General features: G+C 38.3%; 1 protein-coding gene across 1 annotated transcript; it reads right to left on the reverse strand.

Moving 5' to 3' along the window:
• Window positions 1–12: 12 nt before the first annotated feature.
• Window positions 13–12,501, reverse strand: RRH (retinal pigment epithelium-derived rhodopsin homolog). The gene is made up of 7 exons (XM_063336598.1): window positions 12,396–12,501; window positions 7,615–7,805; window positions 5,939–6,038; window positions 5,056–5,209; window positions 4,526–4,694; window positions 2,072–2,250; window positions 13–1,176 (listed from the first exon to the last, which is right to left on the reverse strand). The coding sequence occupies exons 1-7, from the start codon at window positions 12,499–12,501 to the stop codon at window positions 1,071–1,073; spliced, it is 1,005 nt and encodes a 334-aa protein (XP_063192668.1). The 3' UTR covers window positions 13–1,070.
• Between the last annotated feature and the right edge of the window lie 668 nt (window positions 12,502–13,169).

Genomic DNA, 13,169 nt, shown 5'->3' on the forward strand with positions numbered 1-13,169 from the left:
AAAATTAAAAATTAATAGGAAGCCTAGATTCCAGAGTTTTTAAAAAATTGTGTAAAAACAGGTTTTTACCAAAAAAAAGCCCCATGTATATTTTAAATAAGTTACACACTGCAAAGCCAAACTTCAGATGCATGCATACATAATAAAAGAAGATATTTATTCTCAAATTCTGAGAATCATCAAAAGTGCATATACTACCATCCATAAATAGATCTAAACACAGCCATCTCTTCCATCCTGAATAAATCACATCACCAAAAGTTATTTTTTGAAAATTACACAACAGACCTATATAACCATGAGACTGACTTAGAAATGATGAGAAATGACCATAAATAGTTACTCAGTTTTATGTGCCTCCCAAGTGTCAAGCTTTAGGGTGCATTTTACCTCATTTTCAGGATTTGCTGAGCAGTCACAAGCGCTAGAAACTACTAAAACAAAAGCTGTCTTTCCTACAAATCCATTTGGTTGTGTGAGCCAAAACTTTAAAAATACATTAAATATCCTGAACCTCCTTCAAAATCCTAAAAGCTGATAAACAGGTTCTATAGGGTTTGGCTAGATATTTTGGTATCTTAACATGCTCACAGAAATAGAACTTTGGGAGGCATATCAACATGGACACTTGGTATAGTAATATATTCACACAGGGAGAATCCAGATTATTTAAAGTCTGGAAAAATCTCACGGGAAGTTAAGGGAAAATAATTAATGAAAGGACTTACAGATGCAAAACCTATGTTACTGAACTTAAGCACTACCTGCTTCAGTCTCTCCCTGCCTGTGTATCATCTTGTCCAACCCTGTAAGAGTCACAGTGAACACTTCACTGGCCTTTTTTTGTTTCGGACAGACACACTGGGCCAATAAACCTCACTCTCAAAAACTAAAGTCTTAGTGGATTTTGTCTTTTTTTCTTTTTAACCTATCTAAAAAGATTAACAGAAAACAGCTGGCTGGCTGGGGCAGATTATTATTCCAAAAGATTAATCTTCCAAAAGATTAGTTAACTTCAACCCAGATTTCACTCCTTTCCATGTAACTTCTGCAGGCAAATGACATGAGTTCTATGACGTCAGTGGACTTTGAGATACACTCATGGGCAAGGCATTGTTTATAGTTATCTCTTGTCTTGTCTGACATCGCACCATTGCCAGGATTGCCCTCCGAAACCTGTAAAGGACAAAAAAGAGAAAGCAGAAAGATTGTTACCTGGAGAGCAAAATACAAAGAAAAACTGGGTAAGCTGGCCCTAAGTATTACAATAGTTTTCAATTTTAGTAAAACTTACTAATAAAAAATGGTGTATTTGGAATTCAAAAGGATCCGAGTCTTTTTCACTTCCATGTACAGGAATAATTTGGGTAAGTTCAGTGTTTCATCTATAACAGGGGTCACAGCAGCTTTTGCTTATCCCAGGACAGGGTATAGCCACAACAAAGATGAACTTACAGAATGGGGGGAAAACGAAATGGTTTTTCATTCACTCGGCAGAACCAGATAAGGTTGCCTAGACAGAGATCACAGGCTCTGCTTCTAGGTTAACAGTAGAGAAAGGAAACATGCCTCTGCAAAACTCAGTTCCCGGTCAGAGGCACTGCCGTGGTTAGAGCAATTGATATGCTTGCTCAAAACAGAAGAACAGGCTTAGCTTATTTACTTTAACGAAAAGTGTCAATCCGTCCTAATCAGTCAGAAGATGACACATCCTGAATCAAGCATGGAAATCTACAGAAGTTACATGTCACTAAGGCAACACACAGTTTGGTCACAGTCTTCTGCTGCCGATGCAACCCAAATTCCATAATGAGTCCCTCTGAGAAACCACAAAAGGATTTTCAAAACTGCCTTACAAAAGCTTCATTAATGCATTCTCAAAAATGTTTATCAATTCAGTATGTTCTGATGATGATCGAAATAATTTCTTTTAGACTTTCCTGTCCAAAAGATCATCTTTGGTAAATCAACAGCGGCTTACCCTTTGATCTCTTCACTAACTAGTTTGTCATATGCTACAGTTACATGATATGCTAAAATCATGGAGTGATACTAAATTAGGAGCACTTACTTTTTGTTTGCAATTACATAAATGCAGGGATTATAGAATGTGGAAGATTTTGCAAATAGAGGAGCTACAATGGCCATTGCAGGAGAAATTTTCCTTGGGTCTCCAAAGGAAGACCATAAACACACAATAGAATACGGAGACCACGCCACCAAGAACATTATAATCATCACAACAGACATCTGTAAAACAAGAGGAACAGACACATAACTAGTATTACCTGAAGATGAAGACCTCATAACTTAACCTCAAAAGTGCACGCACCTGTGTGAAAATATCCAGAACCAAATAACAAGATGTAAACAAGCACACCTGACAAATTTTGAAAGGTTATAATGAAATCTCACTTTGGGGATTTAACAGCACACCACACTGCCATTTATTTTGGCATGCTGTTATTTCATTATGTAAAATCGTCCTTTAGAGTCAGCACCACTGATTATGTTAAATCTGTCCATCAAAAGTTCAAATGGCCAGAAGGGACTTCACACATGAATTGTGACCACCGCTTCAGAGCTGGAAATGCCCTGCAAGCTGTCAGCAAATCCTCTCCTTCCAACTGCAAGTTACCTCAGCTGTATTATTGTTTTTATTATCATATATATCTGAAGAGCTGCACTCTGGTTATCCATCCCTAAGAAAAGAAAATGCTACATTTAAAAATGATTTCAAAATAGACTTGAGACACAAATCAAGAAAAAGAAGATTCAATGTAACCTCTTGCCATTTTGGCAATAAATATGAACAGAGAGAAAAATCCAAGCCAGACAACCAACCTAATAAAAACATTTCATAAGGCTTAACTACGGTATAGTTAAATAGAAGAAAGTAAACGTTCCAGGACACAAAGGCTCAGTCCATATACTTAAAGTAACCAGAAGTGTCTGCTTGGTTTAATGAAGCATGATAGCCATGTTCAAACATTATACTGAGGAGATATCTGAGCAGTTGCGTCTTCTCTGCCTGCCTGTCAGAGAGAACAACCTGGACATGTTGGGGCTCACACCCCAGAACACTCCACACCCCAGCTACAACTGAACAGTGACAAACTGGGGGTAGTGGGAGAGCAGGAGAGAAATCAATACGGCCAGAATTTTCTGGTTTTGTCTGGGACGTGAATCTGGAATGGAAACTGGAATCGAAATTAATCAAGAGGACAAAACAAATCACTACAAAACCAAACAAAACTGCAGGGCTCTTCGTATGTACAGGATTCCCTACTGTTGTTTACCTATACCCTTATTCAGTCTTTCAGTGATGAACAAAATGAGAAGCAAGAAGTAAATGGCTACTTTGTATGAGTTGTTCTAGAGCATAACCAATATACAAGCAGTGATTCCCTCAAGAGGATTCCTATTTAAATACAAACGCAATACCTATTGATAGTAACATACAGAAAGAACCCTTTCATTTAGAAGTTAGTTTGGTGCATAGAAAGCTTAGAAGATGCTAACTTGAGAAAAAGCAAGCAAACCAGTTCTAAAGAAGGATACTGCTTAACTCCAAAGCTTCAATCTTTTTTTTCACTTTTTTTTTTTATAAATATAACTCAGTGTCTTCAACTGCAAAACAGGAAAAATGCATTTTCTTCACAAATGTGAATCTAAATTTATAACTGAATCCTCAGTTTCAAGCATTCTGAAAGTTCTTCAGATGAGCAAAATGCTCAAATTATTATTTTTAGGTAAAAATACCATTTTTCAAAATCTAGCAATGAGAAAGCGTTCCAAGGAATGTTAAGTTTGCACTGATAAGTACTCAAAAGCATAGTTACACACTCTTCTGTCCAATTCTCTCCCTTTTTTTTTTATTGTGCCCAATCTTTACACAAAATCAAAGGAGCTAGCGAACTTCATACTTCCTCAAGGACTTTTATACATTAAAATAATGTCAGCCTTCCAGACAGGATATATCATTTTATGCCATAACTCACATTTGCTACTGTTTATTTAAGAAAGAGATAAGCTCAACAGACCGAAAAGAACAAGGGATCAGAATCAAACAGCTCGGGAGCTTGGAAATGCTCTTTCATTTCTAAGGCAATTGGTTCAAATTACAGCTGACCAATCAGCTGACCATTTCAGACCAGATACACCTGTGACCCTAGCAGAAAGCCTAAGGACAGGACTCTGCAGGCACAAAGAGTAAAAGTCCTCCTAGGATATCTCTGAGGTACATTTCTATGTAATGACAGAGGGCAGAGGCAAGGAAAATTCATGTTGTTCCCAGCTTTCGAAGTAGCTACTCATCTGGAAAGAGTATTAGGCCAAAAGTAAAGAACCTAGCATTTAAGTCAAGCCAAGACACCGTGGCTAAATTTCGGTTTATATTTAGTACAAAAGGAAAAAGGGGAATGGAAGAAACAGAAATGCTTAAAAGGCTGCACTGTTCCTTTGCCCCCAAGACTTTAACGCAAAAGAGTATGCTTAAAACGAAATATGCCCTCATTTACCGTACCTTTGTCACATCTACTTGGTCAGACCAATCTACGTTGATGCTCTCCAGGCAGTTACTGCTGGCATACTGTTTCATTGTCCGGGAAACATTGTAATAACAGTAAAACATGACTGTTAAGGGTACAACAAAATTAACAGCAATTACACTCATTGTGTAGGAAACAAAGGACCTGATAAAACAGAAAAACAAAACACAGTAACTTACAAATAGCCATCCAGGTAAAGTTACTAAAGAATTTGATATTTTGATTTGATTATGAAATTTTAAAACAGGCTTTTAAAGAATTAGGAAAATTTTCTTTAGCCTTACTTTTTTTATTAGCATCCACAAGTCTTGCAGTTTTCAAGAATGGCTCGATTTCTATGTTTTTTTCTAGACTTGCTCTATATTATTTCTATTGGTTTAAAATTATTTTTAAAAAGTAGGCTTCATGCTTCAGAAAGAAGTTATGCTTACATAGTGGTGAATTAAATAATCTTAGCCTTCAATGAGACAGAAAATTTAAAAGAAAGGGTGAAGGGGAATCTTACGCATCATTTTTCCTCCAATTTACTGTGCACGTTGCTCCAGTTGGATCCGGAGCGTAGCTAGCCCAGCCTACAGTAGGCATGGAAGCCCAGAAAACTGCATTTATCCATGCAGCAAGGATTAGCGTGGCATAGCTTCGCGTAGTCATTCTTCTCCCTGTGGGTAAGCACATACAATCACAAACAGTTGTCATCTTTTGCTTCTTTCCAGTGTTGAACTTGAACAACTAGCGGCTTCCAGCAAGCACATACCAGGTTAATAATGATCCTTTCAAAGGCCTACGCTCCCGAACACTGTAGCAGATATTTTTCATACTGCTGAACGACAACTCAAGCTTTCCAGCCTTAAACGCCACTTAAATACCATCACCCATTCCAACTCACAGCATACGGGCAATATCTTATCCTAACCCCATGCCAAAAAGCTTATTATGCAACAATGCATTCATATCCATCTTTGTGTGATTGCAGGGGGAGGAATTAACTGTTACAATATAGCTGTAACAGAGAGAAGAGAAAAACATTCAGTCCAGTGTTAACATAACACTAGCGGCACACACCAGTTTGACAGTGGTCAAAACCTCTCACAACTAGAGGCTTTTAATGTGCTTCTGTATATGGATGTGGCCCTTTACAGACTGGAAAGAGACAGGCAAATACACCTTATAAACAGAATAACAGCCGAATTCTGAAATTTTCGCTTTCACAAGCAGTACCATCCATGCCAACCAGATAGCTTACTTAACCAAGTACTGTAGGATCATGCCCTAAATTCAAATTATGCCCAGCACTGTAATTATGGAATCATTGATGAGAAAACAATACAACTGGGCTCTTATTTCACATAAGTACATCAGTGAACGATTTTTGACCACAAATACAGTACCTATATCAGGCCTGCAGATTGTCAGATAACGGTCAACTGCAACAACAGTAAGCAAACCAATACTCGCCATCCCAAAAAAGATATTTAAGGCAGCATAGATCTGAAATTAAAACAAGCAAACAAAAAAATCCTTTCTGAGAAACGTTTCAAAGGTACAAGCACAAATTTGTGGGCTGAATCAAAGACACTGCGACACATTACATTCAGCCAGTGTTCTCTGTCATAAACAAGGTACTGAAGGAACTAATTCAATGCAGGCAATTTGGAGCTGGCTCATTTAAAATTAAACATTTCAAAAGCAACCTGCCTGTGTGTACATCAGAAACCCTAAAGACCATAATCTAAAAAGCAAACAAACACCATCATTCAATAAGTAAATTTTGAGATTCAGAGATAAAGCGTTTGGAGGTTGGGGGAGGGGTCAATTAATGTTTTCAATATATGTTAAAGAAACCTGAAGAGCATTTGATTCATCAAAAAAGTTATGGCTTTAGCAAATGTGAGATCCTGAATTGTCACTCCTTCCTCTGTTGTATCACTACACTTATTTCACAGATACGTTACACTGATTTTCCCCATCAGCCCCCATTTTTACATGTGTCAGATCTACTGCACAGAGTGACATATGCTGCAATCCCAACATGATTCAAATGCATCTGCCCAGTCATCCCATGGGCAGCCTGACCAGGAAGGATGACTGGGAGGGCTGTGTTACCACCAGCACCCCAGAAATTTAGAGCCCTGTGCCAGACCACGTGCCACCACTGGTTATAATAAAACCACATGACATTCAGCCATCTCAGTTCACAGGATTCATTTGGTTTACGTTGACGTGAGTTGTGTTTCAAGTGATCTTAACTCCCAAAGCATTGGTAGTGAGATTTCACATCAACTTCAACCAAGTCAGTCTAGATCCAAAGGTGTTAAAAGTAAGGCTTCCTGCCACCAGTGACTGTATTTTGAGATTGAAATAACGGTGTATATAAAGGTCAAAAATATATAGTGTTGCTAATATTCTCCTTGAGTCACGTTTTCAGCATACACTTTCACATTACTAGGCATTTTCCTGGGCACTTAAGTCCAACCGTCTGTTAAAAAAGTGAGCAAAGGGCACCATCCCTCTGCTATGGAAGCACACTTTTTCAGTCAGCCTATTTTTAAAAACAGACAGCTATTAAAACTAGGCTAAATCTTTAATACAGACCAATAGCCTTGCAGGCCTTCATTTTGGATATCCTAATAGTCCCATCCAAAAGAACGCGTATTTTCCAAGCAGAGTTCATTAAGATCTGTCAAGCTCATCATCAAAACGGTAGCCAGCTCCAAAGTCTTTTAACTATGAAATAAGTCATCAAATGTGCATGTGCTACTATAACCTTTTTCATTTGGAGATTTAATTTCCTAAGCCTTCTTAAAGCTATTCTGAAATTTCTAGTTGATAAATATAAGGTTACATTTTCATGTTTTCAGATTATAAATACAAGTTTGGAATTAAATTCACTCAAAATCCTATATCCAGAAATTGCTGGCATTACAGAACATCAGCTTCAGGTCTAGAGTCAAATTTTGCGTCTCCATCTTACCTCTTAAAAGTACTAATATAAACTAGAGCTACTACTTATTTCTCGGTTTGCTTTTAAGTGCTCAGAACTTTCTCTCCCACTGAATTGCAATACCTGGCATCCAGTATATCCAAATTTCCAGCTTCCATGCAGGTCTGAGGCAGCAGACATGGGGTAACCAATGCCACTAACGCCAATGTCAGTAAAAGCCAAGTTGATAATAATTGCGTTGGTTGCTGTCCGAAGCTCTTTGTACTTAACAAAGATGCCTAACACAACAATGTTACTGAAAATGCTTATCACTCCTGTAGAAACAGAAAAAGGGAAACTTTACAAAAGATGCACACCAGCCACTAACATGCATGGAGAAGAAAATGCAGCCTATTGTAATATCTAAGTCCTAAACAAGTTTTATTTTCAGTCAAATGCAATTTTGCAAAGAGGACAGACATCTGAAAAGGAAAGAAAAGCTTTTCCAATTAGATAACTTGCACTTGGATTCCGTAAGGGCCAGAAGCGGAGTGTTTTGCTGAACCTGGGACTTCTAATGCAACGACAACAAGCACAGCACAAATTCAAAAGCATCTAGGATTACAATTCAAACACTCCAGCCACCGAGTACAGTGCTGTCTTCCATGGCAAAAAAGAATGCAGGTTCGTGACTGGCAAAAAAAAGTGGGGCTTATGATGCACCTGATCTAGCAGAAGGTCCCTGTCGTCACCTGAGGTCTTCCTGTCTCACTGGATAGTTTCCGCTGTGCATTCAGACAATAATCCTGGGCAAAAGGAATACAGAAGCTTTGACTTTGCTACCACTATCTTAGCCAGACTAACTCCCCTCTCTGCTCATGAGATCCCAATTCTTTGCAAACATCAGAGTTGGCTCCAGTTGCTACAAACCGCATTTTCTAAAGCCTTCTCAAGCAATCTGGATGATCCACACAGCCTGCCACAGTGGCATGGCTGGGCCTGCACCGGAGCTATTGCCTCCACCTGACAAGCTCTAGGGCTGTGTCACAGCCACGGTAAAAGTCCAGCTCTGCACTGAACTTGCTCCTGCCTCGTTAACCTGCATATTTTTAGACCTCTTTGGTCTGGCTTGACTCAAGCTGTATCTGAAGTCTATTATTAGCCAACACAAGAAATAGGCAGTAGACAAAGAGCTGTAATAAAGAAATACAGTACTAAAGTTAAAACATGCGTTCTCCTCCGTTCGTGTCCGATCCCTCTGAAATTTGCTTTGGACTTAATGCTCTTTGAGGTGCCCAGGACACTCTTCAGGAGCCTGTGCATCAGCAAGCTTCTTCCGATCCTTGTGACCTATATTAAAACTTCCAGATCTTCCTTTTCTCTTACTATTCCACCTTCCTTGCTAAATCCTACTGCACAGCTCTTGCAGTGAGCTTACATGGCCGTCCCTCAAAACAGGGGGTTTCTTTGTTGTGGTTTTATTCTCTTCAGACTCTAGCCTGTTGCAGAGATATCCAGAGCAAACTCCCATTCTCTAGACTTTCCAACCCACTATTAATATGAGCTATTAATTGACAGCTAATAAGGTTAAGAACTCCCCCTTGAACTTCAGCAGAGAAAGACTCATAGCCCTTATCAATAAAATGGAGAATTCCAACATGTTCAAGCAAACACAGCCATTAAAAAAATAACTTGTAAGTAATAGCAGGAATTTGTAAGTTGTTCATAGATTCCCTAGTCTGGCACAGCTGTTACAGTACCACTGAACCAAATCCTAAACTTACAAACACTTGTATAGCCTGGCCACCTTAAATTACAAGTGCGTAGTGGAGCACTATTTTGGTAAAAGTCTAACACCACATTACCCGTGCAAATGCCCCCAAGAATTTGTCTTTCTTTTTTTTATTTAACAAGTTTCACCTATGAATCAAAACACTACAGTTTTCATCATCACAGATCTGAGGCATAATTCTGTAAGGAGCTTGAGTGAATAGCTGTCATATTGGATGTGGACTTCCAAAAGCAGACCTATCTTCCTTCACAGCCACTGCCCATCCTGCTCCAGTCCCCTGGCAATCCACCACCCTCACTGATGGGATTTCTGCTCCTCTGTTGGCTCCACCAAAAACCTGACACACACAGCTTAGCTTTTGCCGACACACCTCTGTGGAAAGGGCAATAAGGTTTTTAAGTATTATACAATGTTATTCCATCTCTGTCACTGTCAATACTGCAACACAGACTTAAAAATCTCTAACATCAGTTTATAGTCAGACTACAAAAACACTGCAGTTAAAACAGTAACCTCAAATCAGTAGGGTTAGAAAACCTAAGGGCAAGAATCAGTTTCAAGCACTTCAGCCCTACAGTTGAATTTTGAAGACTTCAACTAGTATCGATATGGAAAACCCTTCAAATCATGGAAAGTCCCGTGGAATCCATCATTGGCAGTCCACAGGAACACAATCCATAGATTTATAAATACCAGCACACACCCCAGTGCATCAAACTGAGGCAGACATTTCTAGAGTCAAATACACACCAGAAGTACCATCTGAATCACCACGCTCAGCAAGAGCTACGTTAATACCATGACAGATATGAAAAAGGGCAGAAGGAAATCCAGCGCAATCATAATAACATACATAAAAATATAACAAAGATGATACTGTGGATAATGGACACTAGGGATAACACCAATTCTCCAACTTTTAAATGGAGTTTCTCCATTTTAATTATGTATATTGGTACCGTTTTTATTATACCTGAAACTCACATAAGGAGTTCCACCGCAACATTTTATTAATCAGTACCAATATCCTACATTACAGAAACTCTCTTAACAGATACAGTAATTTTAAAATCAAATGAGGCAAAATTACAATTAATTCCTGGCTATCTCTCTTTCCTTTCTCTTTTTAAAACCACCAAGCCTGTTTGTTCTCAGGTGCAAGTCTCCTGCTTAGTACATAAAAATTACATTACGGACGATGTTGGAGGTGCATAGCCACACAGATGCAATCAGCTATCATATTCATATGTTCACACATTTCAGGAATGACACTGTGATGCTATGAGCCCCTAAAACGAACAAAAGCAGGGAGCTGGGGATCTGATTTGAAACCGACACCATAGTAAAAGCACTTACAGTGCCAGTTCTGCCAGCTCTCCCGTTGACAGGTAGTAAGTCATCTCTTGGGAGAGAGGAAGCAAAACAGAATTACAAGTTTATCAAACAGTATAGGCTTCTTATGAGGCATGCTTTAACACATGTTACAGTTACTAAAAATGAAATCAGAAATACAACAGGACTGTAAACTCATATCCTACTGTACCTGTACTTCATTCTTCTTCTTAGACATCTGCTTATTAACACAGCTTAAATTTTCCAGATGTGAGATTGGCTGTGGTAAGTCATTTGCAAAGCAATCAATCATACTAATCGGATGTTACAGACCATACTGTCAAAAACTTACCCCATTAAGAAAGCAAAGTCCAAGCTACAGGTGAAAGATTTACTAGACTTCCTCAATTATAATTAAAAAAAAAAAGAAAATAAATTAAAAAAACACCACCAAAAAGTAATCCAACTTTTTTTTAAAGAAAAGACATTTAATTTTCATGCAAGATTAAGAAAGAAGAGCTGGGCTGATTCTCGCTAATTCCATTGATCACCTATGCTAACTTTGATCCCTAACACCAGGTGGTCAAACTATCTGAAAGACCACCTTGTTAGGTACAATGTAAAGAATTTTGATAAAAATATAACAAGTATCATACATATTTGCAGCACCTAATAGATCCAGTTACCTGCAAATAGTGTGGTAGTACTGCAGAGCGTATCTAGCCTTCCAATACTTGACAATCTCTACAGCATCTTAACAAGTCTATTGATCTGTGTAGCTCTTCTACCAACTTCTCTAAAAAACTGAAATAAATTATTGCCTTTGCATTCAAAAATACTCTCTTTAGCAGAATGGCAACTTGATACTCAACACTTCAAAAGGTAATGCTAAATAAAATGTGACCATCAGCAATACTATTCCATATAAACCTGAAGTACATTAATATTTTAAAGCATTTTAAAAGCTGATTATAACATAGAAAATGTATGGTACAGTCTATGAATAAAGGATTTACAAACTGATTTAATTTTCCATAATAAAGGTATAGAAGGCCTATTTTTAAACACAGTAGGTTTCAGTTTTTAGTCAGGTTGATATTTCATTGCTATAGCTTCAGAAAAACATTACTGACTCTGTGGTTGTAAAAACAGGAAAGTTTTTAAGGGAAAAAAAATAATAATAATTTCATAATCATTCAAGTTTAGCCAAAAGCCACTGCAGTCACAGGGAATGAACACGATGTCAAGCTTTCCAGCTTGCTTTTTCTAACATGTGTCATCAGTGAAAAATACAGCTGCAACTGGAGTCTGCTCTTCTCTGATTAATGACCAGCTCCCTCCCTCTAAGTCACATTCCAACCCTTCCCCTTACATCCCCCTAACAGACACCCGCTCGCATGCTCAGACTACACATATATTACTACGAACATGTGGGCCAGGAGAAATCTCAAGATAGCTTCGAGCACATCACAGAAAAATGCAAGATGTGACAGCTATGCCCTATTTTTATCTCTTTTGCAAGCTGGCAGAAATTAATTCTCACTCTCTTCTATAATTACGTATCAACAAAATATATTTTTCGAGACACAACACTGCCTTCAATTATAGAGCAGAAAACTTAGATGTTTCTGCAACTTCAGTCACCCTGCCAATTGCCGACTTGTCAGTAAACCATGGAGGAAAGCCATCACACATTTGTGTAATACAAAATGAAATACCATCACTGTTACTATATAAAATGAGCATTCAGATCTACAGTTCTATTTTAAAAAGTTACACAACAATTTGCCAATGCCCATACCTGCTGTTATTAAGTAAGCTGCAACTATGTTGTGCTCAGTCTGTGTAAAGGCTGAATGAGCTTCATTGTCACTTTCTGAGGAATTGGATGAATCATTCCAATGCATTTTGCACAAAAGAGACTGTCCTCTATCCTCTGCAATAATTCATCAAGACGACGAAACACTACAAAACCCTGTGAGGCAAATTCTTTCTTTATTCAACCGACTCACTGAACAATTAAAAAAAAGGGAGGTAGGGGGGAGTTCCCCCCACCACTGACAGCCTCCAAGCACGATTTAACTGGACTAAAGTGCAAAGAAGTTTACACTCCCAATCTATGCAGGAAATTGTTAATTAAAACAAAGACCAGCACAGAACTGAGTACATTTCCAAAAGTACACTTAAACTTCATTCTTACTGCTAAAGAGATTAACTGTCACATGCCCCCAAACTTTTTCCTTCAAACCTCTTGTGCAACACTTCGGAAACCTCAACAGAAGTTGGCTCAGGTCACTTGGTCATCAGCCTGGCTGGGACTTAATTCCCATCATCACAGCAAACACACAAAAATGCAGCACAACATAAAGCCACCAATGTAAATTTCTTTAAAAAGCAGGATACGCTTACTCTAAAGTCCATGCCTTCAAATCCTTAAAGACCTACTTCTTCAAGATTCTTAGTTTGATTTAAACTCTGAAGCGGACACAGGCACAAGAACACAGTCCAGTATTTTCTGAAGTGAAACATGACTTTCAGAAAAATGAATTGCTGCATTTCTAAAATAGCCTGGTCT

This window comes from Chroicocephalus ridibundus, chromosome 5 (genome assembly GCF_963924245.1).
Source record: "Chroicocephalus ridibundus chromosome 5, bChrRid1.1, whole genome shotgun sequence".
NCBI lineage: Eukaryota > Metazoa > Chordata > Aves > Charadriiformes > Laridae > Chroicocephalus > Chroicocephalus ridibundus.